The sequence below is a fragment of the Rhinatrema bivittatum genome, chromosome 4, assembly GCF_901001135.1.
Source record: "Rhinatrema bivittatum chromosome 4, aRhiBiv1.1, whole genome shotgun sequence".
In the NCBI taxonomy this organism is placed as follows: domain Eukaryota; kingdom Metazoa; phylum Chordata; class Amphibia; order Gymnophiona; family Rhinatrematidae; genus Rhinatrema; species Rhinatrema bivittatum.
In genome coordinates, this window is record NC_042618.1 from 41,764,099 (window position 1) to 41,790,276 (window position 26,178).

Below are 26,178 nucleotides of genomic sequence, written 5' to 3' on the forward strand. Positions count from 1 at the left end.
CACTCGTGGGGATGGAGACTTCGATTGAGATGGTTTGCTAGTATGTTCAGTATGCCTGTAGATAAGTGGCCCAGAGATGCATGGAGTGTGCAAGGGCCCAGGCCTAGATCTGCCCGGCTTCCTGGCAGCGCCAATAAGAGCCTGTGCGTCCCTGCTTATTCGAGTTCCACATTGCCACTATGTTGTCTGTATCCACACAGTTGTGTGAGAGGCAGTGTTTGAAGGCATAAAGAGTATAACATGGCTCAAAGCTCCAGGAAGTTGATCTGAGACTGTTCATTGAGCGGAGTCTACACATCTTGGGTTTGGAGGTTAATACGAGCTCCCCAACCCAAGTTGGATGCAACTGTGGCCAAGGTCACCTGAGGAATTGGTTACTGATAGGTGACATGGATCAGGGATGAAAGCGGTTAAATGGCTTAGAGCCACTGAAATTTTGAAGTCCACAGTTTTTCCCATGGCTAGTCTGGCCATAGGAGTGACGTGGACCGTGGAAGCCATGTTACCCATCAATGGGAAGAATTGATGGGCTGAGGCTATATTGCATGCATGCAGAGATGTGGACAGTTTGATAGGATGTCTGCATGGTTGTTGGGCCAGTGCCCAGATCTGGTCCGTGGAGGCAAGGAGATGAGACTGATCCATATAGGATTTATGGTAGTTAATCAGAAATCCCAGCATATTTAGTAGATTTATAGTGAGTCAGATAATTTAGAGCTCCTTTTTTGGACTGACTCCTTATCAGGCAGTCATCCAGGAAACATGTGAAAGCTGTTTTTTGTGGATGAGCAGCAATCACTGCTAGGCATTTGGTGTAATACATGAGGTGTCTAAGCTAGTTCAAATGGCAGAACTTGGAATTGAAAATACTGTTGACTCACTATGAAGCGTATTGAAGTTCCAGAGAATAGAGTCAGCCTCCTTGTTGCCGAGAGACACCATACTGAACTTTTCTTTCTGAAGAAATTAGAGGTCCAGCATGGGTGGAGGTCACCTGTTTTCCTTGGAAGTAGGAAACAGTGGGATTAAGATCCTCTGCCTTGCTGTGTCCGGGGAATGGTGTCCTGAGCCCTCGTCCTCAGTAGGATGGACCGTTCTGTTCTCTGGCAAGGTTTCAAAATCCAGAAGCCTGCTTGCTGGCGGAGCTCGTGTGATCTGGATATCAGTTGTTTATGTGTATGTGCTTTTTGAAGTGAAGTGGACTTGTTGGTCTCACGTAGGAGCTGGATAATACTCATGTGAGTGGTAAGAGGTCCTAGCATCCCTCTTCGCTTGTTTTCTAGCCAAGGAGGGAGGACCTGCAAGAAACGTAGAGAGCTGTTCAGGGTCTCGCAGTGGTCTTGCAATTGAGGCACTGTCTGCTGGACTTTGTGCATGAAGAGATGATCTGCGGTGCATGGCAGATCAGCTAGTTTATCTTGGACTTTGGGCCATAAGCAGGTTCACCATCTAGTACTGAGTCCTGTTGCTGGCAATGGGAGGATGTTTTGAAGCAATCACATGTTCGAACTTCATATTGATGGCAGTGAGGTTCTCTCGGTGTTGCATCAAACATAGTTGGTAAACAGCAATATGTGTCATCAACATGGATCCCCGGAAGATTTTATGACCTACAACCCCCCACCCCCCCGAAAACGTCTGGTCCTCTAGTGACCAGGTCGAAAACAAGGGGCCAAGCCCTCCTAGGTCCCCCAAGAGCAAGGAGGCAGAAACTGTCTCCTAAGAGGAAAACACAGGGTCCAATTTCTGTCTTTTTTTTTTTTTAAACAGTGAAGAACAATACTTGCTTGACCCTGTATAAGAAGAGAGAGAACCCACAAGTAAGGGCTAAGGAATGAACACAGGGAACTGAAGGGTGAGCTGTCGCATCTGCTGGAGACAGACGAATACTGAAGGGTTTCAGGGTAGGCTCTGTCCTGTTATAGGATACCTTACAGTTTTGGTCTGTCTCCATCTACTGGACAGGAGGCTCAACCCATGGTCTGGACTGATCTGGGTATGTACAGGGAAAGGGATGGTTTCAGACATTTCCTTTACAAAAGCGGCAAAGAAGATGTCATTTGGAGGGACTGTCTCCACTCTTCTAGTGGAGAAGGCTCCGAGAAGAGGTTGGTTTAGGTCTCTATGCCGAAGCAGGATTAGAGTCCCCATCGCCCTTCAAGGATCCCGGGATAGGTATAAGGGCCCGTGGAGGCTCAGAAGATGACTTAGGCTGCCGTTGGGAGGGTACTGACGAGGGCAGCGAGACTGTTGCAATGGTGCGAATATCGATGGCTCCAGTGTTGGTGCCAGTATGGGGGCCTGCATAGACTGAGGTTGTAGACTCTGGAAGGCACAGAGGACAGCCTGGCGGACAAGAATGTCCAGCTCCTCCCTGGAAGTTGGTATAGGTAATGCAGCTACAGGGGGAGGCAGGCTAGGCTTTACTGGCACTTCCATATGATCTGTGGTGGCTCAGTACCCAGCACCAGTGGGGAATGCCTCAGGTGCAGAGGAGCATGGAGACTCTTGTACCCAGGCCCGCTTCGCAACTGGCTCGATGGACAGATGCCAATGTGGCATCGGTGCCGGCACCAAACACGGAACCCTGTTGGTGCTAGTGACTGTTTCCCCTCTGTGCTCGGCTAGTCATTCTCCAGCACCGAGGAAGCTGCCACAGATGTCCAGGACAGTGTTGGTGACAGACTTGTTACCATGGCGGAGACAATGTTTCCCTCTGTGCTCGCCTCTATCATTCTCCAGCAGAGGAAGATGCCATTGTGACGGACTGTCACAGTGCCTCTACTGCTCCTGGCGTTTTTTCACCCAAGGATTACACAGGGGCTCTGGCTGAGATCCCGAAGTATGGAGCATTTTCGTTAGTTGAGAGCACTGAGGCATCGATGGTGACTTCGACAGTATTTTGAATTCGGGCATTGAGCATCGCTAATTGAAAGGACCTTTTTGCGAAGTCATCAAGAGACTTGTTATCCTTAGTCTGCGGTGTGTTAGAATGAATTCGACTTGCGAGCTTTTTGCATCACCAACTCAACTACAATTGACTGATGCGGAAGCTGAACTGCAGAATGAAAAGATAAATCTTTCGTTCTATATTTGAGATCCACTTTCCAAGATGTTGAAGGGATGGACAAAGGAATGTCCCACAACTTTTCCATTAATGTTGTCAATACTGGGTGTTGGGTAGGGCTACCGCTTCATTGGGCGTGTCAAAAGTTTTTAGTATGCCCAACATTTGTCGGGGGTCCGGAATAGGAAAATTAGTTTACCTGATAATTTTTGTTCCTGTAGTACCAAGGATCAGTCCAGACTTTTGTGTTATGCCTCCCCTCCAGCAGATGGAGTCAGAGAAAAGCTGAAAAGCACCACCTAGATATACTGGTGTGCCGCCTGTGATCCCTCAGTATATGAGATATCAAAGCAGAAGGAACTAAACAAACACTTCCGCCGACAACCCTTTTTTTTCTCTTTTAAACCACTGACCAGATCAAGTAGCAACATCTTTGAAAGACAGAAAAGAACCCTGTCATCCTATAGTAGACTAGAACCCAACTCAAAATAACTTACTGTTTAAACTGCCTAAACGCTTGTAAGTATAACCTGTAAGGGTAGATCACTGCCACAGAACGAACCAGTAGAAAACACAAGCGGACTCTCATAAAACACTTGGGCAGGCGCCTGGACTGATCCTTGGTACTACAGGAACGAACATTATCAGTTAAGAAACTAATTTTCCTTTCCCTGTACGTACCAGGATCAGTCCAGACTGCTGGGATGTACCCGAGCTGCCTTAGATGGGGTGGGACCCCGAGAGTCCGGCTCAAATTACGCTGCTTCCAAAGGACTCAAGTCGACGGACCACGAACATCCAAGCGATAATGCCTCGCAAAAGTATGCAAGGATTTCCAAGTGGCCGCCCTGCAAATCTCCTGGCAAGAAACAAACTGGCTTTCAGCCCACGAAGTCGCCTGAGAACGAAGAGAGTGAGCCTTCAGCCCATCAGGAACAGCCTTACTGCAACCAAATGTATGTGGATGCGATTGCGGTCTTCAACCACCGAGCGATAGTTATCTTGGATGCCTGAAGGCCCTTTTTGGGGCCGTTCCACAAACTCAAACAGGTGATCTGATCTCCGAAAGTCATTAGTCACCTCCAAATACCTCAGAAGCACACGGACATCCAAACACCTCAAGTCCCGACCTTGAGAAGACTGGAGGAGCTCCTCCTCCGAAAAAGAAGGCAATTCCACCGTCTGATTAACGTGAAAGGCCGAAACCACCTTTGGCAAGAAGGAAGGTACTGTGCGTAAGGAGACTCCCGACTCAGAAATACGTAAGAACGGTTCCCTGCATGAAAGAGCCTGCAGTTCCGAAACACGACACGCTGACGAAAGGGCCACTAGGGATACAGTCTTGAGAGTTAAACCCTTCAACGAGGCCCTAATAGGCTCAAAAGGGGCCGCGCATAGACCATGGAGTACCAAGTTCAAGTTCCAGGAAGGACAGGGAACACTCACGTTCCTAACTCCACGCAAAAAACGAGTAACATCCGGGTGATATGCAAGAGAGAAACCTTCAACCTTAGCTCAAGCAACCCAGAGCTGCTACCTGAACTCTAAGCAAACTGTAGGCCAAACCCTTCTTCAAACCATCCTGCAAAAGCGTAAGGATATGTCCCACAGAAGACTGTCGTGGCGAGATCTTTAAGTCACCACACCATGAGTCAAAGACCTTCCCATACTCTAGCATAAGTAAGCGTAGTCTAAGATCTGCGAGCCCAAAGGAGAGTGGAAATGACTGCGTCCGGATAACCTTTCTTCCTCAACTGCCTCCGCTCATAAGCCAAGCCGCCAGACAAAAGAGATCCGCCAGATCGAAAAATACCGGACCCTGTCGAAGGAGATTCAGAAGATGACCTAGCCGCAATGGCCCGTCCACCACCAGATTGAAGAGATCTGCGAACCACGAGAATCACTAACCCCCGATTCTATGCGCCTTAACACCTTTCCCACTAGGGGTCACGGAGGAAACATATAGGAGGATGTGAAGAGGCCACGGAAGCACCAGTGCATCCACGCCTTCCAATCCGTGCTCTCTCCTTCGGCTGAAGAAACGCGCCGCCTTTGCATTTAGCCGAGTCGCCATCAAATCTAAGTATGGAACCCCCCCAACGCTGGGTTATGAGATACATTGCCTCGGCTGACAGCTCCCACTCCCCTGGGTCTAGGTGTTGCCGACAGAATCCGCCTGAACGTTGTCCACGCCTGCAATATGGGTGGCCGCTATGCGGGATAAATGACTTTCCGCCCAGGCCATCAACAATGACGCCTCGGTTGCCACCGGACAACTTCTTGTGCCTCCTTGCCGATTTATACACGCCACTGTGGTCACATTGTCAGACAGAACTCGCACCGCTCGACCGTGTAACATCGGGAGGAGGTGACGCAAAGCCAGACGTACCGCTCTGGTCTCCAGACGGTTGATGGACCAAGTGGCCTGGTGAGTAGACCATGTCCCCTGCACCGCTCGGGACTGACAAACCACCCCCCAGCCGGATAGACTGGCATCAGTCGTTACTACTATCCAAGACGAAGGTTCTAAGTCCACTCCTTGCAGAAGATGGTCCGGGGTTAGCCACCAAGTGAGACTGAAATGGGCCGGCTCCAGCAATGGTAACACCAGGTCGTAATCCTCGGACCTGGGATCCCAACGAGAAAGCAGCGCTCTTTGTAAAGGCCGCATATGCACAAAAGCCCACGGTACCATCCCCAGAGCAGACACCATATGTCCAATGACCTGTAAATAATCCCAGACCGTAGGTAACGGGAGATCCATCAGGTTCTGCACCTGCGTCATGAGATTGACTATTCGTTGACGTGGCAGAAATACCTTGCCCACCAAAGTATCGAATTGGGCGCCCAAGAACTCCAACTGTTGGGTCGGTTCTAGCTGGCTCTTCGCGAAGTTGACTACCCAACCTAACGACTGCAGTTGCTGCACCACCAACCGAACCGCCCGCACAATGCTTCAGATTTCGCTCGGATGAGCCAATCGTCGAGATAGGGCTGGACCAGTATTCCTTGACGGCGTAGGAAAGCTGCTATGACCACAAGAACCTTGGTGAACACCCTTGGAGCGGTCACTAACCCGAACGGAAGGGCACAAAACTGGTAATGGTTCCCTAACACCATGAACCTCAGGTATCTGATGACCCTCTCTGATTCCAATGTGAAGAAACGCCTCTGTCAGATCCAAAGCCGCCAAAAATTCTCCCTTGTAGACGGCCGCAATAACAGACTGCAGCGTCTCCATGCAAAAACGAGAAACGCGGAAAGCCTTGTTTACCCGTTTTAAATCCAAGATTGGCCTGAACGTGCCTTCCTTCTTTGGAACCACGAAATATATGGAATACCGACCAGTCCTGTGCTCGGCCGGTGGAACCGGCAATACCGCCCCCAGTGTCCACAATCAGTCCAAGGTTTGGGCGATAACGCGTTGCTTTTCCGGAGGACCGCCTGGCAATGTCAAAAAGATCCCGGAGGGGACAAGCAAAATCCAACTCGTAACCGTGCCGAACCACGTTGAGAACCCATTGATCCGAAGTTATCTTGACCCATTCCTCCCAAAACCGGGACAACCGACCCCCGATGAACGGAAAGGAGGAATGGGTCTGCGCACCTTCATTGAGCAGTCTTGTTGGGGGCAAAACCTTGCGAGGATCCCAAACGCTGAGGCCACCTGCCGCGAAAGGAAGGAGTCCAGGACTGGGATCTTGTCGCCTGCTGTTTTTGGGAAAGGGAACCACCCCTCCCCATACGGAACAGTTGCTGACCCTGAAAACGAGCTCTGGAATTCCCGAAGGATCGAGACTGACAAGGCTTATCCTCAGGCAACTTATAAACTTTGTCCCCCAGGTCCTTAATGAGCTGATCCAGCTCATCTCCAAACAACTTACCCTTTAAGGGAAAAGAACCTAAACGTGCCTTAGAGGAAGCATCCGCCGACCAGCGATGGAGCCAAAGCAGCTGTCTGGCGGAAACTGCAGAAGACAATGTGAGCCGAGGTCCGCAGCAAATCATATAAAGCATCCGCTGTATAGGCAACCGCAGCCTCCACGCAGTTGGCCTGTTCCGCTTCGCCCGGTGGAAGCTCCTGTGCTGTAAGCAGTTGCTGGACCCAACGAAGATTGGCCCTCTGTACGAGACTGCTACAAGCCGCCGCCCGGACCCCTAATGTCGCAACCTCAAAGATGCGCTTCAATAAGATCTCCAACTTCCGATCCTTCAATACTATCCCCCCGTGACCTTCTCTATAAATTGCGAGTATGACATGTCTTCAGGAGGTGAAGGCGGCTCTGGAGGCACTTCCGATGGGGCAGATGGGTAACCAGTTGAGGAATTTGAGGAAGATTCGGAAGATTTGGAATCAGAAATTTCCTCTGAGATGTGAAGGTGAAGCAGATTGTTCAGGCATGGGTGGTATAGTGGACCATAGAACATCCGCTTGTGTTTGGCCCAGCGCATGTGCACCCATTGAGGTTAAGGAAATAGATGATGCTCCAGGTGATGAAGGAGACGTGTCTGAGATGTGGTAGTGAGACTTCTGGTTCAGATTCAAGTAGTAAGGGTGGAGACACCTCTCTGCGTCTCGTATGGTGTTTTGGTTGCTTCTGCGTCGAGACAGGAACGGGTGTGTCTGAACCAGGCTGCGTCGCAGTGTCTTCCCTGCGTCGATAAGTTGATTGTGCGCCGGGCTGATGACTTCAACACAGCATCATCTTTGCTTCGGTACTCAGACGCTTCACAACGGCTCTGGCTCGTGTCTGAGTGTCAATGAAACATGTGGCCACGATGCCACTGACGCATCCCTCCGCACATGGTCTGTGTTCGGACCTGGGGGTGAGGGGGGGGGGGGGGGGGTCGACAGAGGAGACCCTCTTTCTCAGTTTTGGACCTGGAGAAGAGCGAACAGAGGCTTCTGAAGGGGCATAAGAGCCCGAGGCCCTGGATTGCAGCTCCTGAATCTTTGCAGCCAGTTGTGTCTGGTCTTGTGGGGACATGTGTCCGGAGTCCACACAATTTCTCCGATCATGCTGGGGTCCAAGGCATAAATAACAGGAAATACGGCCATCTGTGGCTGACAATTTAGCCACAGAAGCAAATTTTAAACCCTGGACAAGGCATGCTGACTCAGACCCTGGTAGATGTTTAATCCTGGTTTTTTGTAAGCTTCTGTAAGCTTTTCCTCACAGAATAGAAATCTTCTCTGGAGAGAAGAGCTCCGCGTGGCTAACCGTCATGTGGGAAAAAACTGAGGAGCCTGAGGCAATCCTGACAGGATGCAGGAGGGAGCACCTAGCTGAAAGACTTTAGACTTAGAGAGCTCCGCCACCTAGTGGCACGGAAGATGTACCCAGACAGCATGGCTAATTCAGCTGCTTATCTACGTGAAAATATTTTTACACATCTGATCATTCAGCAAGGTGGCAGAGGTATTAAGTATTTGATGTACCATGTTAAGATTGGTCTTAAAATTCATTATATTCAACTTACCAGATGCCCCTAGCATCAGGCCAATCTCGTGCCATACCAGAAGCCAGCAAGAGAGGAGAGACAGGTTTGTCAAACAGGAAGTGGTCATCAATCAGCTGCTGCTGCTCTTGTTCAGTCATGTTCTTCAGAGCATAATACTTACCTTTAAAGTTCCCATCCAGGCTAGCCAAAGCTAAAAAACAGATTTAAACAAAATAAATACATAATGTTGGGATTACTACCTGATAATCCCCTTTTCCTTAGTGTAGACAGATGGACTTAGTACAAATGGGATAGTATCCGCGTGCTAGCAGTTGGAGACGGATCTGACGTCAGCACGGGGTATATAGCCCCACAGGAAGCGTAGCTATTCAGTAATCTTCCTTGCAAAAGCTGTTAGAGATGTGTGTACTGACGCTAAGTGAAAACAGGATTCCCCATACCGATTGATAGGAGCTGGAGACCGCCAGCAGTCCTAATCGGAATGCGTTGACACCTGGTAGAGTGTACTCTCGTATAGCCAGAGATGACTTGGCTTACCTTGCATCGGGGAAACCCATGTACGCAGGCAGCTGGGTGGGATGCTGAGTCCATCTGTCTACACTAAGGAAAAGGGGATTATCAGGTAGTAATCCCAACATTTCCTGGCGTGTAGCCAGATGGACTCAGTACAAATGGGATGTACCAAAGCTTTACTTCCCACCTGGGCAGGAGGCTGCCTGAGGCCCATGTAACACCGCCCTGGCAAATGCCGAGTCCTCCCTGGCCTGGACATCCAGACGGTAGAATCTGGAAAAGGTATGGAGGGAGGACCATGTCGCAGCTTTACATATTTCAGCAGGCGATAGCATCCTGGATTCCGCCCAGGATGCCGCTTGAGCTCTGGTAGAATGAGCCTTAATTTGTAGAGGCGGGGACTTTCCAGCCTCAACGTAAGCTGCCCGGATAACTTCTTTAATCCAGCGGGCGATGGTGGGCTGAGAGACCGCTTCACCTTGCTTCTTCCCGCTGTGCAGGACGAACAGATGGTCCGTCTTTCGTAGGTCTTGTGTAAGTTCCAAATATCTGGGCAGCAATCTGCCAATGTCGAGATGGCGCAATAAACGCCCTTCTTCAGATTTCTTCAGCCCCGCCGTGGTAGGCAGGGATATAGTCAGATTAAGATGAAACTGTGAAACTACCTTAGGTAGAAAGGAGGGAACCGTACGAAGATGGATAGCCTCTGGAGTGAGTCTGAGAAAGGGATCACGGCAGGACAGTGCCTGTAACTGAGATGCGGCGTGCCGAACACACCGCCAGCAAGAATACCATCTGCAAGGTTAGAGAACGGAGAGACAGGCCCCGAAGGGGTCTGAAGGTGGACCCCGCGAGAATTCAAAACAAGGTTGAGGTTCCACAAAGACAAAGGCCACTTCAGTGGCGGACGAATATGCTTGACTCCTTGCAGGAAGCGAGAAACATCTGGGTGCTTGGCGATGGTCTTGCCATCCCTCCTGGGACCATAGCAAGATAGCGCAGCCATCTGAACTTTCATGGAGCTGAGGGACAGACCCTTCTGAAGGCCATCCTGCAGGAAATTCAACACAATAGGGATTGTGGTGGCATGTGGATTGGTGCCGTGAGTGTCGCACCATGCTTCAAATACTCTCCAGATCCGGATGTATGCGAGGGATGTGGAAAACTTGCGAGCTCGGAGGAGGGTATTAATCACGGGCTCCGAGTAACCCCTCTTCTTCAAATCGAGCCCTCTCAAGGGTCATACTGTAAGAGAGAATTGAGCTGGATCCTCGTGAAGAATGGGACCTTGATGTAGAAGGTCCCGGAGAGGAGGCAGGGGAAGAGGCTCCCCCGCCAGCAGTCTTCTCATGTCTGCATACCAGGGTCTTCTTGGCCAGTCTGGCGCCACTAGAAGAACTAGCCCCCGGTGTCTCTGAATCTTGCGGACGACAGCAGCTAGCAGAGGCCACGGAGGAAAGGCGTACAGTAGAGTCCCTGGAGGCCATGGCTGAACCAGGGCATCGATTCCGTGTGAGAACAGGTCGCGCTTGCGGCTGAAGTATCTGGGTACTTGAGCGTTGGACTTGTCCGCCAGCAAATCCATGTCCGGAATCCCCCAATGATCCACAATCATCTGGAAGGCCGTGGGTGAGAGCTGCCACTCTCCCGGATTTAGGCTCTCTCTGCTGAGGAAGTCTGCTGTGGTATTGTCCTTCCCGGCAATGTGGACGGCGGAGATGTCCTGAAGATGCACCTCTGCCCAAGTCAGAGGGGCGATCTCCAGGGATACCTGTCTGCTTCTGGTACCGCCCTGACGGTTGATGTATGCCACCGTGGTGGCGTTGTCTGACATCACTCTGACTGCAGTGTTCTTCAGTCTGTGAGCAAATTGAAGGCATGCCAATCGGACTGCCCGGGTCTCTAGCCGATTGATGTTCCACGCTGACTCTTCCCTGTTCCACCGCCCTTGTGCGGTGAGTTCTTCGCAGTGGGCTCCCCAGCCGCTCAGGCTGGCATCTGTGGTGAGCAAGATCCACGTGGGTGAGGACATCTTCGACCCCCTGCTCAAGTGGTTGGCCTACAACCACCACCGCAACTGAGTCCGCACTCTGGCTGGCAGAGGTAGGTGCGTGGAATAGTTCTATAGACGGGGGCTCCAGCAAGAGAGCAGGGCGTGTTGTAGAGGTCTCATATGGGCCCTTGCCCAAGGTACCACTTCCAGGGTGGATGCCATGAGACCAAGAACCTGTAGATAATCCCAGGCTATGGGCCGACTGGCTCCCATCAAATACTGGATACGCTGCCGCAGTTTCAACTTTCTCTTGGTTGTGAGACTGACCGTGTCTGCCTGGGTGTCGAACTGTACTCCCAGGTATTCCAGTGACTGGGAAAGGCTGTAAGCAGCTCTTGCTGAGGTTGATTACCCAGCCCAAGCTTTCCAGAAGGGCGATCACTCTGTCGGTTGTCCGAAGGCTCTCTTCTCGGGATTTCACCCTGATCAACCAGTCGTCTAGGTAGGGATGGACCAGAATTCCTTCCCGCCTGAGTGCCGCCGCTACCACTACTACCACCTTGGTGAATGTCCGTGGTGACGTTGCCAACCCGAAGGGCAAAGCCCGAAACTGGAAGTGGCGGCCTAGAACCTTGAAGCGTAGGTAGCGCTGATGATCCGGATGGATCGGGATATGCAGGTATGCTTCTGACAGGTCTAATGCCGTGAGGAATTCTCCTGGCTGTACTGCGGCTTTGACTGAACGCAGAGTTTGCATGCGAAACCTCGGTACCCGTAAGTATTGATTGACTGACTTGAGGTCCAGGACAGGCCGAAAGGTACCCCCCTTTCTTGGGGACCATGAAATAAATGGAATAATGTCCAGAATTCACTTCCCAGGCAAATACTGGGATGATGGCTTTCAAGGACAGGAGCCTCACCAGGGTAGCTTCCAATGCTGCCTTCTTGTGTATGGGACATGAAGACTCCACAAACCTATCCGGAGGGAGATGATGAAAGTCCAGATAATATCCCTCCCGGATAACGGCGAGGACCCACCGGTCCGACGTAATCTCGACCCATCTGGGGTAGAAGAGAGTTAACCTGCCCCCTATGGCTCCGTCCCCCAGATGAATCGGCGGATTCTCATTGGGAGGCGCGGCCGGGACCCGAGCCCGGGCCCGCTCCCCTTTAGCGCTGCTTGGTCCGAAAGGACTGATTCCTGGCCTAAGAACGTGGTGCCTGATATCGACTCCTGTAAGGAACAAAGCGCTGTGAACTCCTGCCCCTGGAGGGCCTTGGAAAGGAGCGCTGGCCCCTTCTGAACCGATCTTCCGGCGGTCTAGGCACTGGAGAGGCGCCCCAAGTACTGGCCAGTCTATCCAGGTCACTGCCAAACAGCAAGGAGCCCTGAAAGGGCAATCTGGTGAGGTGCGTCTGAAGGCGCATCAGCCGACCACTTTCGGATCCAGAGTTGCCTCCTGGTGGCTACGGAGGATGAAATTCCCTTAGCTGTTGTCCAGACCAAATCTGATGCCGCATACGTAAGAAACGAAAGAGTGGACTCCATGTCCGGCGCCGGAGCGTTGTTTCGGACTTGTGACAAACAAGCACGTGTCCCCCCTGTGCAGCAGGACGCAATCCGCAATGATAAAGCCGCTACCTCAAAATTCTGTTTTAGAATGGCGTCCATCCGCCGGTCATGAGGTTCCTTGAGGGCCGTCCCCCCTTCCACAGGAATGGTAGTGCGCTTGACCACAGCGCTAATCAAGGCGTCCACCTGAGGGCACGCCAGCAGGTCCTGAAGAGCTGGTGCCAATGGATACATGCCCCTCAGGGCCCGGCCCCCTTTGAAGGAAGTCGCTGGAGCGGCCCATTCCAAATCGATCAGTTGTTTTGCCGCTAGCAAGAATGGAAAGTGGCGGGCTGTAGGGCGAAGCCCTTCCAGCAGGGGGTTCTGCGCAGAGGGCACCGAAACGCTGGGACCTGTAATATCCAACTCCGCCAGGCACTGAGACACGAGGTCGGAGAGATCCTCCTTAGGGAAGAACCGCCTCATGGTTCTATATGGCGCAATCCCAGGGGGGAGGTCCCCCTCGTCCGGGAGCTCAGACTCGTCCGGTGAAACATCCTGGTCTGATTGATCTGGACTATCCAGCAGCGGGAGGTCCTGCTCCCGATAAGCGTGAAGGACCAGGAACAGGATCCGTGGGAGCCGCCACCGTCGCAGCCACCGCAGAGACCACGGGAACCGCAGAAGCCGCAGGGCCTGGAAGGGAGGCTGTTTGCATCTGTACGAAGGCATGAATCCCCTTAAAGAGATCCACCCAGGAAATGGAAGCCGCCTTGAATCGCCGGGGTACCAGTTCCCCCGGGATTCCTGAATGGTCGAGATTGCCCCCTAAATCCGGGGTAGCACCTGGGGAACTGTCAATAAATCGTGGCTGAGACCGGTCCTGGCCAGAGGGGCGCACGGTCTCTTCACATTGGGCACATAGGGAGTCTGGCTCATCAGTGCGCGTGGCCCGAAGCTGGCATGCGAGCAGAGGCCAAGGGCGGTAATGCCTGAAGCAGGCGGCGCCGCCGCTGAAGATGCTGCTGCGTTCTGATCCATCGGAAATTATGCGCTGAAGACAACCGGCGCACAATAAGAAGAATATGCGGCAGCAATAGGCGCTCAATACAATAGGCGCTCAAAGAGAAGAAGCAGCAGGAAGATGTGCACTATGCACTCAGCAATAAGCAGTTAGCAATACACGCTCAATACCATTCAATAGGCTTATAGTAATAAGCGATTAGCAATATACGCTCAATGGCATTCAATAGGCTTTCAGCAATAAGCAGTGAGCAATATACGCTCAATGGCATGCTATAGGCTTTCAGCAATAAGCGGTTAGCAAGATACGCTTAATTGGTATTCAAGAGGCACTCAGCCCTCTGCGGCTAGCAATACACGCTCAGTGGCAATCAATAGGCATTCAGGAATTCACAGAAACCAAGCCATATACTCACAAGGAGGAAGAAAGCCGCGCCTATTACGGGCGCAGAGTACCTGAACAAGGGCCCAAAAATGGCGTCCTCCATGGCTTGCCATGCCGCCGATCCTCTGCGCTTCGGAGACCCGGGGGAAGAGATGTACTCCTTACCCGCTTCGGCGCTTCCCGGCTGGAACTCTGGCGGTCTCCGGCTGCGGGGGAGGGGACCACCTCACTGCTGCAATTGAGGATATGCACCCGCTACCTCGTCCACGCCGGACCGAGGGCCTCGTATGCCTCCCCGAACCTCGCCCGGGGGCTGTGTCACTGCCGCGCTTCGGCAGGACCGAGGACTTCCACCGCCGGGGGAGCACAGCAATCACCCCGGGAACTCAACTGCGGGAGGAACCTTCGGGTATCTACCGCAGGAGCGCGGGGCTCTAAAGTTGAATAGACAGGAAAACAAAGTAGAATCTAGAATGAGAAGAAAAGAGAAAAATTAAAGTAGTCTTGGAAAGCACGCTCAACTAGTGTGCAGGCACTCCAAACTGCTTTGGAGACGGAAATTACTGAATAGCTACGCTTCCTGTGGGGCTATATACCCCGTGCTGACGTCAGATCCGTCTCCAACTGCTAGCACGCGGATACTATCCCATTTGTACTGAGTCCATCTGGCTACATGCCAGGAAATTTTGCTTTTCAAACCAGTTCCATATATTAAGATGGATTTTACTCATTTTGACTTTTCATGCTAAAGAGTGTGGCTACACCTTGCTCATTTATATGGGCCCCAACAATGCTAGTGTATATCCAGTCATGAATCAACCCTAACTGCAGCAGTCTGAAACCAGAAGTCATTTTCATGCTCAGTTTACTAGCCTAAGTAAAGCAGAGTTGCTTACCTGTAACAGGTGTTCTCCTAGGACAGCAGGATATTGGTCACCCATGTGCGAGGACATTGGATGGAGCCTGGCATGGAAAATACCTTGTCAAAGTTTCTAGAGTTTTGACTGGTGCATACTGAGCAAGCCTAGCATGCCATACCCCACATGTCCATAAGGGGTCCCTCTTCAGTCTCATATCATAGAATTACGATAAAATAAATTAACAAAAATAGGAGAAACCTAACTCCATGGGGTGGTGGGAGGATTTTCTGAGGACTAACATCCTGCTGTTCTAGGAGAAAGTTTCTTACCTGTAACTGCTTTTCTCCTAGAACAAAAAGAATGGTAGTCCTCACACATGGGTTAGTCTCTAGCTACAGGCTGCTCCAACACAAAAAGGGGACCAGACACCAACCAGGTACCAACGGGCACAACCACAGTGCTGTTAGTAACAGAGGAGACAGCATGAACCAAAACAATGGGCCCTAGGCAGGGAGAGTTGAGTTCTACACCTCAAAGATTCCGGGGACAAAATTAGACTAGCTGAGCCTACTTTCATGTTGACCATCCCTATCCAGACTAATGCAATGTGAATGTGTGGAGAGAACTCTACATCGCAGCCCTGCAGATCACCTCCACAGGAACTGCTCGCAAATGGGCCACCAACACTGCCATGGCTCTGACAGAATAAGCATTGACATGACCCCTCCCCCCCCAAAGATGCAGTCCTGCTTGGGCATTATAAGAGGAGATGCAATCTGCTAGCCAAATGGACATTGTGTGGCAACAGCAACTCCCAATCTAGTCCTATCAAAAGAAATGAAGAGTTGGGTGGACTATCTATGGGCTTCTGTCCACTTCAGGTAGAAGGCTAAGGCTCTTACAATCCGAATTGTGCAGTACATGTACACCTTGATGTGAATGGGGCCTAGAAAGAATTTTGGAAGGACGAAAGGCTGGTTAAGATGGAAATCCATCACCACCTTAGGGTGTGTATGTAAGACTTCACTGTCATGATAAAACTTGGTATAAGTTGGATAAGTCACTAAGACCTGGAGCTCACTGACCCTGCATGCTGAAGTGACCACAACCAAAAAAAGAAAATTTCCTTACCTGCTAAATTTTCATTCCTGTAGTACCAAGGATCAGTCCAGATGGTGGGTTATGTCCCCTGTCCAGCAGATGGAGTCAGAGCAAACTTTGGAGGGTGCTGGCATATTAACCCGTGCGCCCTCCCTAAATCCTCAGTATTGAGAATATCAAAGCTAGAACAATAAACTGGAAAGGATGGATCAAGTATAACAGAACTGTAACTGATGAAACTAGCAATGGACTTGCAAATAGAATTGTCGAACAGGACAGGGAGACCCAAGATGGCCGCCACACGGTGAACACGGAGGCTGCTGAGCTCCGCGTTTTTTCCTTCACTAACCTTGCTTGAAGTCATTTTTAGAATTTTCTTCGGTTTTCCTCATGCCTCACACAAAACGCAAGGCTAGAATCAGAGAGGTTATGGCCTCTACACCAGTTTTGCCTGCTCGACAGACGCGGATTGAAGATGTGCTTCCAGGTTTGCTGATAGAGCTGGTGAGGGGAGCCGCTGGCGTTGATGGTGGTGAGCGGACGCCACACGCCTTGGCTGAAGAGATCTCAGAGTCCCGGCGAGCTGACTACCCCTTCTCTTTCTTGCAATCCCCCGGTTTTTGAAGGGGGAGAACAACTGCAAGAAACCTCATTGAACCAGCTGGTAAGAACATCGGAGGAGCCCCAGAGAAGCGGCATGGATATCATGCAGGCTTCGGTGAGCCTAGAGAGTACAGGCTCTGGGGGAGGAGAGACTGGCTCAAAATGAGAGGAGGAAAATCTTCAGGATACAGGAGGTGAGGAAAATGCAATACACGTAGTATTGAAACATCCTTTAATAATACCAAAAAAGAACTTCTGAAGAAATATGGAAGGCTTTAACTGAATAAATCTATAGTAGATTTAACTAACGTTGTGAAACAGAACTTAGAGAAATCTAATAACTTGGAAAAGAAAGTCCAGAAAATTGATTCGCATATGTTACAGTTGGAGAAGGATATTAAAGACATGAAAGAAGTTAATACTAACTTAATAAAGTCGGATTCATATGTGAATGGAAAGATAGATTTTTTGGAGAATCAGTTGCGAAGAAATAACTTAAGAATATTGAACTTTCCAAAAACAAAATGGATGCCACTAAGGGATCTAATTAAGAGCTACTTTAAAAACATCTTAATGTTCTTGGAAGAATTACCAACAGTGACAAGAGTGTATTACATCCCAGGAGGGAAAATGAAAGAGAGAATTTCAAGAAGCACAACCGGATAAAGATATTTCCCCTGATAACTGATTTCCTTGAAAAATCATATGAAGCAAAGATTACAGAGCGAGCAACAATCTATCTGACTTTCCTCCAAATGTCTGAGAGACGAAGTGTTAAGGAGATCCTTTAAAAAGCAGGCTGAGTTGTTCTATGGCTATCAAGTTAGAGGTTTCCCTGATGTTACTAAAAGAATTCAAGAAAAAAGGAAAGCCTTCCTAGCTTTGAGGAATGAAATTGTGACCAGAGGTGCAAAATTTTATTTGAAATATCCATGTCGCTGTATACTGGTCTACAATAATAATAAGTATGTATTTACTGAATTGGAACAACTACGTGTATATTTGGATTCACACTCCGATTAAGGTCCAGAAGTATCGGCTTGAAATAGAATGTATCGGCAAATAACCGTGTGATTATACAACTTTGTATAGATTTCTTATGTTACCGCTTACTTTCCTCGGGTCTCCCAATTTGCTTATAATGTTGGAAGATATTTTGCTTTTGAAAGTTGAATTACTTTAAGAATGGGATATATATATTTCTGTATTTTCTTCCCATTTACTTTTGATGTAGTTTCAATTGATTGAAATGTGAAAATTTGATAAATAAAAAATTAAAAAAAAAAAAAAAGAACTGTCGAACAGCCTCAAGAAAAGGAACGGAGGACAGGCTCCTTGTCCAGAGATCAGGAAATGGAGAGAGATTGAGCAGTAGAAACCCCAGAGTCCCAACAGTATCCGGGTGGGCGTCTGGACTGATCCTTGGTACTACAGGAACGAAAATTAGCAGGTAAGGAAATAATTTTCTTTTCCCTGTATGTACCAGGATCAGTCCAGACGGTGGGATGTACCAAAGCTTCCCTAACTCGGGTGGGCCCCTGAAAGCCCTGCTTGGATCACCCTGTTGCCAAAAGATCCGGAGTCTGAGACCAGCAAGTGAAGCAGATAATGTCGTGAAAAGGTGTGCAGGGACTTCAAAGTCTATGCCCGACAGATTTCCTGAGATGAGACTGACTGATTCCGCCCAGGAGGTCAACTTAGCGCGGAGTGAATGAGTCTTGACCCCCACTGGAGGGATCTGGCCCATGCCGATGTACGCCGTCACCACGGCTTCCTTAAGCCACCTCGCAATCGTGGTCTTCGTGGCCTGAGAGCCTTTCCTTGCTCCGGACCAGAGGATAACAAATGGTCGGAGACCCTGAACTCGTTGGTAACCTCCAGGTAGCAGAGTAAGGTGCACTTGACGTCCAAATGCCAGAGAGACCTGGGAGCGTCGATGGGAAAGGACAGAAGCTCCACTGTCTGATTCACATGAAACGTGGAGACGACCTTGGGCAGAAAAGAAGGCACCGAATGCAGTGAAACTCCGGAGTCCGTGAAACGTAGGAAAGGTTCCCTGCAGGAGAGTGCTTGAAGCTCAGAGATGCGACGTGCAGAACCTATGGCCACCAAGAAAAACAAACAGTCTTGAGAGAGTGAGATCCTTGATGGTGGCGCAACGCAAAGGTTCGAAGGGAGGCCCTGCGAGGACCCGGAGGACCAGGTTAAGGTTCCAAGATGGGTAGGGATTCTGTACCGGAGGTCACAGGTGTTTCGCCCCCTTGAGAAGCCTCACGATGTCCGGATGTGCCAGGAGAGCCGGTTGTCCCGTGGTTCGAACAAACGAGCCCAGAGTTGAAACTTGGACTCGCAGGGAGTTGTAGGCGAGCCCCTTCTCCAGGCCGTCCTGAAGAAAAGAAAGAACCTGAGGGACCGAAGCCCTGCCAGCATGCGTACCATAGTCAGAGCACCATGCCTCGAACACCTTCCAGACCCATACATAAGCAACCGAAGTAGAGGTTTGTGCCTTGAGGAGAGTAGCGACTACTGCAGCAGAGTAGCCCTTGCGCTCGAGTCGCCGCCTTTCAAAAGCCAGGCCGCAAGACAGAAGTGTTCTGCCTAGTCGGAAAATACGGGGCCCTGATGAAGCAGGCGAGGAAGATGGGCGCGACGTAAGGGGCCATCCACCGCGATACTGAGCAGGTCCGCAAACCACTGGCGCCGGGGTCACCAGGATGACTGACCCCTGATGGGTCTCTATTCGCCTTAGAACCTTGCCCACTAGAGGCCATGGTGGAAAGACGTAGAGGAGCCAGGTCGGCCAGGGGAGTACCAGGGCGTCCACCCCCTCTGCGCTGTGCTCAAGCCTTCGACTGAAGAATCGTGGAGCCTTGGCATTGAGGAGCGTTGCCATGAGGTCCATCGAAGGTGTCCCCCAGCGACGGATGATGAGTTGCATCGCCTCGGAGAGGGTCCATTCCCCGGGATCCAGAGTCTGCCGACTCAGGTAGTTTGCCTGGATGTTGTCTACGCCTGCGATATGAGAGGCTGCCAAGCGTGTTAGGAAACTCTCTGCCCATGACATCAGGTGGGCGGTTTCGAGAGCCACCTGCCGGCTTCTCGTGCCGCCTTGGCGGTTGATATAGGCTACTGTGGTCGCGTTGTCCGACAGAACTCGTACCACCCGATTCCTTAGGAGGGGAAGAAAATGAATGAGCGCCAGATGGACCGCTCGTCTCCAGACAATTGATTGACCAGGAGGCTTGTTCCTTTGTCCACTGCCCCTGCGTAGAGCTCTGTTGACATACTGCTCCCCAGCTGGTCAGGCTGGCATCGGTGGTGACCACCACCCAATCCGGAATCTCGAGAGAGGAGCCTTGAGCCAGATGCTGTGGGTCTAACCACCAGCGCAAGCTGTTCCTGGCGATCGGGGGGGGAAGAGAGGGAGAACGACTTGATAGTCCTGTGACACTGGCTTCCAACGAGAGAGTAGGGCTGTTTGTAAGGGACGCAGATACGCAAACGCCCGAGGTACCAGATCTATTGCAAAGGCCATGGATCCCAATATCTTTATTTTTATTTAAAAACTTTTCTATACCGTCATTAAGTTAAATACCATCATAACAGTTTACAGGAAGGCACCAATATTAATATTGGTGCCTTCCTGCAGATAATCCCAAGACGTGGGCTCTGGAAGTGCTGTGAAATGCTGGATCTGCTCCCGAAGGACTTGCGCTTTGTAAGAAGATTTTGCCCGAGCCGGGTCGAAGCGTGCTCCCAAGAAGTCCAAGCACAGAGAGTCGGAGACTGCTCTTGGTGAAATTCACCACCCAGCCGAGGGACTAGAGGAGTTGGACGACCCTGTCGACCACCGCCTGACCCTGGGAGAAGGTCTTCGCCCGATGAGCCAGTCGTCCAGGTAGGGATGAACTAAGATTCCCTCCCATCTTAGTGTGGCCACCACTACCACCATGATCTTCGTGAAGGTCTTGGGGGAGGTCGCCAAGCCGAAGGGAAGGGCCTGGAACTGGAAATGTTGATTCTGGAGCCTGTCAAGGGTCTGCTGCACCGCTAGACGCTTGTGACTCGAACCGCAAGGCGAGAAGATGAACCTGTCTCTTGGTATGCAAGCAAACGCCAATGCGTAGCCATGTCTTAGAATATCCAGGACCCACTGATCCGTGGTGGTTGGCCCACTCCCCATAAAAAAGTGAGATGCGGCCCCCTATCCGGGGCACCGTGGAGTGGGTGAGCCTGGGCGACACCCCGTGTCGATCCCTCCCTAGTTGTTCTGCGGTCACGACTGATCTGGAGGAAGGTGTCCGTGGCCCCTGCTGTCTGGAGCCACGATAGCGGCGCTGGGTACAGGGACGACTTCTGAAGGAAGAGGACTGTCGTTAAGTCTGCTGTCGGTCCTCGGGAAGCCGATGTACTGCATTTTTCCCCCCAGAGACTTGATCTGGTCGAGGTCGCCGCCAAAGAGGAACCTACCCTTGAATGTGAGAGAGCCTAGGCTGGATTTGGAAGAGGAGTCTGCCGCCCAGTTGTGAAGCCATAGGAGACGCCTAGCTGAGACCGCAGAGACCATGGTCCTCGCCAAAAAACTCGCAGCAGGTCGTGGAGCGCATCAGCCCCGTACGCAATCACGGCCTCCAGCCGGTCTGCTTGGGCCGCTTCCTCCGGCAGCAATTGCTGGGAGGTGAGGAGCTGCTGGACCCAACAGTCCTGCCCTCTGGGTGAGCGAACCACAGATGGCTGCGCGGACTCCCAGTGCCGAAACCTCAAACACCCTTTTGAGGTAAACTCCCAGCTTCCTATCTTGGAGGTCTCTGAGAGCCGTGCCCCCTGTGACTGGGATCGTGGTCCTTTTAGTGATCGCTGAGTCCACCTTTGCCACCTTGAGGAGGTCTAGGAAATCCTCTGGGAGGGGATAGAGCTTGTCCATCGCCCGGCCGACCCCGAGGGAAGCCTCCGGGGTATCCCACTCCCTTGCCAGAAGTTGCAGGAAGGAAGAATGGATTGGAAAAGCCCGAGACAGGGGACGCAGGCCCACCAGTACTGGATCCCCCTTCTTGCTAGAAGATACGACGGTAGGGGCTGGGGGCCCTGGTGGATCGATGGGAGGCTCGAAGTCCAGCTCCAGCAGTACATGGGGAATTAAATCGTCCAGCTCTTCCCTCTTAAAAATATGGAGAACATGTGGGTAGTCGCAGTCCAGATGAGACACCAGGAGAGGGTCGTCCATGTGAGGGGATGCCCGGTTCCCCCCCCCCCCAGGGGGGGGGAGGGCAAAATGCACCCTGGGGCCCCCCCGAGGGTCCAAGGACTGCCACCACTGTCCGCCAAGCGAGGAACTTTGCAGGAGGGTGAATCCGGGGCCCAGCCCCTCAGATGCTCCAGGCACTGCAAATAGGCATTGTGCATAAGCACAATGAATTCGGCCGAAAAAACGGGGGGGGGGGGGGGGGCAACAATCGGCGGTGGCATATCGGGAAATTCCTCCTGTTCCCCTTCTGTCTCTAGAAACACGCTCTCCTCCAGTTCCAAGATGGCTGCCATTCCCGCCGAAAGCGGAGACTGGGCCGGCCCCTGTGGCTCACGGCGCTCCGAGAAGTGCGAAGAAGTCTGCGGGGGCGCGGAGGTGCTCTCCCCACCAGGGAGGCACCTAAGGCAAAGCCCCTCCCGTGATCCTCTCGACCCTGGGCTGCCACAGGACGGGCACCGAGCGGAACGCGGCATGGTTGAAAGGCCTGGGGTAGGGACCAGCCAAACACGGGGAGCCGGTTGCAGGGCAGCGCCACGGGAGGAGCAGGAAAAGGCCGCCTCCGCTCACTCTTTACCCCCGGTGAGAGCAGCAGGGGAATGAGCCCTCCCTGCTGCATCGGCCCTGGGGAATGTCACATCTCGGGGCCGAGAAAAACTGCGGTGAGGGGGGAGAGACTGACCCCACCAGCATCCACCACCCTAATCCTGATGAGAATACATAAGAACATAAGAAAATGCCATACTGGGTCAGACCAAGGGTCCATCAAGCCCAGCATCCTGTTTCCAACAGTGGCCAATCCAGGCCATAAGAACCTGGCAAGTACCCAAAAACTAAGTCTATTCCATGTAACCATTGCTAATGGCAGTGGCTATTCTCTAAGTGAACTTAATAGCAGGTAATGGACTTCTCCTCCAAGAACTTATCCAATCCTTTTTTAAACACAGCTATACTAACTGCACTAACCACATTCTCTGGCAACAAATTCCAGAGTTTAATTGTGCGTTGAGTAAAAAAACTCAGATTAGTTTTAAATGTGCCCCATGCTAACTTCATGGAGTGCCCCCTAGTCTTTCTACTATCCAAAAGAGTAAATACCTAAGACTGAAAAGAAAAAACAAAACAGCCCAATAACTTACCCCCAATAGCAGACAGACAAGAGGAGCAAAATTGTCTACACAGCACTGCTTGCAAGGGGAGAGACTCCAAGGAGCCAGTGGGGGAAAAAAAAAAAAAAAAAAAAAAGTGGACACTTCTAACTAACTTTTTGAAACTAAAGGAAAATTAGGTTCTTACCTGATAATTTTCGTTCCTGTAGTACCAAGGATCAGTCCAGACTGCTGGGTTATGCCTCCCCTCCAGCAGATGGAGTCAGAGAGAAAACTGAAAGCACCCCCTAGATATACTGGTGTGCCACCTGCCATCCTTCAGTATAATTGATATCAAAGCAGAAGAAATGGATCATCCTTCCGCCAAAAACAGCCAAAAATTAACTATGGCCACTGGCTAGATCAAGTAGTAAAACTCTGCAAAAGTAAGCATTAACATCGCTCAAATACTACTGAGCCAACCAAGCAAACAAAGCCGAAAGGCAACGAAATGAATAATCACTTACCGTATCAAGTTATCGATACCTGAAAGAGTGGAAAAGATACTGATACGAGCGGACTCTCCTGAAACACCATTACTGGGCGGGCGTCTGGACTGATCCTTGGTACTACAGGAACGAAAATTATCAGGTAAGAACCTAATTTTCCTTTCCCTGTACGTACCAGGATCAGTCCAGACTGCTGGGATGTACCCGAGCTGACTTAAATGGGGTGGGACCCCGAGAGTCCCGCTCGAAGTATGCTGCTTCCAAAGGAAGTAGGTGACGGCCCTCGAACGTCAACCTGATAATGTCGAGCGAAAGTATGCAACGACTTCCAAGTGGCCGCCCTGCAAATCTCTTGGCTCGAAACCAGGTGACTTTCTGCCCACGAAGTCACTTGAGAACGGAGAGAATGGGCCTTGAGCCCCTCAGAAACCGCCTTACTGCCACCAATGTACGTGGCAGCGATTGAGCCCTTCAACCAATGGGCAATAGTTACTTTGGACACCTGAAGCCCCTTCCTGGGGCCATGCCACAAGACAAACAGATGATCAGACCGTCGAAAATCATTGGTAACTTCTAAATATCGCATGAGCACTCGACAAACATCCAAACGTCTCAAATCTGACCCTTGAGAAGACTGTAGTTCTGTCGCCGAGAAGGAAGGCAATTCCACCGTCTGATTTACATGAAAGGCCGATACCACCTTAGGTAAGAAAGAAGGTACCGTATGCAACGACACACCTGAGTCCGAAATACGCAAGAACGGTTCTCTACATGAAAGAGCTTGCAACTCAGAGACCCTACGAGCGGACGCGATCGCCACGAGAAACACAGTCTTGAGTTAAATCCTTTAAGGAGGCCCGCCTGAGAGGCTCAAAGGGGGCCGCATTGAGGCCTTTGAGAACCAAGTTCAAATTCCAAGACGGGCAAGGAGGCCGCAGCGGAGGACGCAAGTTCCGAACACCACGTAAAAAGTGTGCTACGTCTGGGTGACAGGCGAGAGAGGACCCTTCAACTTCTCCTCTCAAACACCCCAGAGCTGCTACCTGAACCCTCAGAGAACTGTAAGCCAAACCCTTCAAGCCGTCCTGCAAAAACATAAGGATTTGAGCTACAGAAGCCCGGCGTGGCGCAATCTTCGAGACACCGCACCAGGAGTCAAACACCTTCCACACTCTAGCATAAGTAAGCGTAGTAGAGGGCCTCCGTGCCCGAAGCATTGTGGAAATGACAGGCTCAGAATAACCCTTTTTCCTTAATTGTCTCCTTTCATAAGCCAAGCCGCCAGACAAAAGCGATCCGCCAGATCTAAAAATACTGGCCCTTGCCGAAGGAGGTTCGGAATATGACAGACGTAAAGGCCCGTCCGTCGCAAGATGAACCAGATCCGCGAACCATGGTCTTCTTGGCCACTCCGGGGCCACTAAAATCACCCGACCACGATGTGATTCTATGCGTCTTAACACCTTGCCGATCAGAGGCCATGGAGGAAATACATAGAGGAGGACGTGATGAGGCCATGGAAGCACGAGTGCATCCACTCCTTCCGACCCGTGCTCTCGCCTTCGGCTGAAGAAACGCGCCGCCTTTGCATTGTGCCGAGTCGCCATCAGGTCTAGGTGCGGAATCCCCCATCGTAGGGTGATAAGACTCATTGCCTCGGCCGAGAGCTCCCACTCTCCGGGGTCCAAGTGTTGTCGACTGAGATAATCCGCCTGAACGTTGTGTCTACGCCTGCAATGTGGGTGGCCGCGATGCGGGACAGATAACGCTCCGCCCAGGTCATCAACAACGCTGCTTCGGTCGCCACCAGTCGACTTCTTGTACCGCCCTGGCGATTTATATATGCTACCGTGGTTGCGTTGTCCGAGAGGACTCGAACCGCCCGACCGCGTACCAGGGGCAGAAGGTGGCGCAAGGCTAGACGTACCGCTCTTGTCTCCAGACGGTTGATGGACCAAGAGGCCTGGCGAGGGGACCACGTTCCCTGTACCGCTCTTGATTGACAGACCGCTCCCCAGCCCGTTAGACTGGCATCCGTCGTCACTACCACCCACTGAGGAGAATCGAGATCTACCCCCTGCAAGAGGTGGTCCGGGATCAACCACCAAGCTAGACTGGACAGAGCCGGTTCCATCAGCGGCAACTGGGCACCGTAATCCCAGGTTTTCTGGTCCCAGCGAGAAAGAAGAGCGGTTTGCAAAGGACGCATATGCGCAAAAGCCCACGGCACCATTTCCAGAGTAGAAACCATATGTCCAATGACCTGCAAATAATCCCATGCCATAGGTAAGGGGAGATCCAGTAGGTTCTGTACCTGAAGCATCAGGTTCTCCAGTCTCTGCTGAGTCAGGTATACCTTGCCCACCAAGGTATCGAAACGTGCTCCCAAAAATTCCAAACACTGACTCTGAACCAGCTGGCTCTTTGCAAAGTTGACTACCCAACCTAGCGACTGCAGTTGCTGAACCACCACCTGGACTGCTCGCTTGCACGAGTCCTCAGACTTCGCCCGGATAAGCCAATCATCGAGGTAGGGATGCACCAATACTCAGTCGGTGCAGGAAGGCTGTGACTACGACGAGAACCTTGGTAAACACTCTCGGAGCTGTGGCTAACCCGAACGGGAGGGCGCAAAACTGAAAGTGTTCCCCGAGCACCATGAACCTCAGGTACCTCTGATGGCGCTCCCTGATCCCAATGTGAAGATACGCCTCGGCCAGATCCAAAGAAGCCAAAATTTCTCCCCTGTGGACGGCCGCAACAGATCGAAGAGTTTCCA

At 51.4% G+C, this 26,178-nt stretch overlaps 1 protein-coding gene across 2 annotated transcripts in view; it reads right to left on the minus strand.

Annotated features, from left to right (window-relative positions):
- Nucleotides 1–26,178, minus strand: part of CKB (creatine kinase B) — a 99,429-nt gene that overhangs the window by 24,508 nt on the left and 48,743 nt on the right. For both annotated transcript variants that reach the window (XM_029598017.1, XM_029598018.1), the window contains exon 5: nt 8,549–8,720. In XM_029598017.1, coding sequence (XP_029453877.1) covers nt 8,549–8,720 — 172 coding nt within the window. The remainder of the gene's footprint in view (nt 1–8,548; nt 8,721–26,178) is intronic.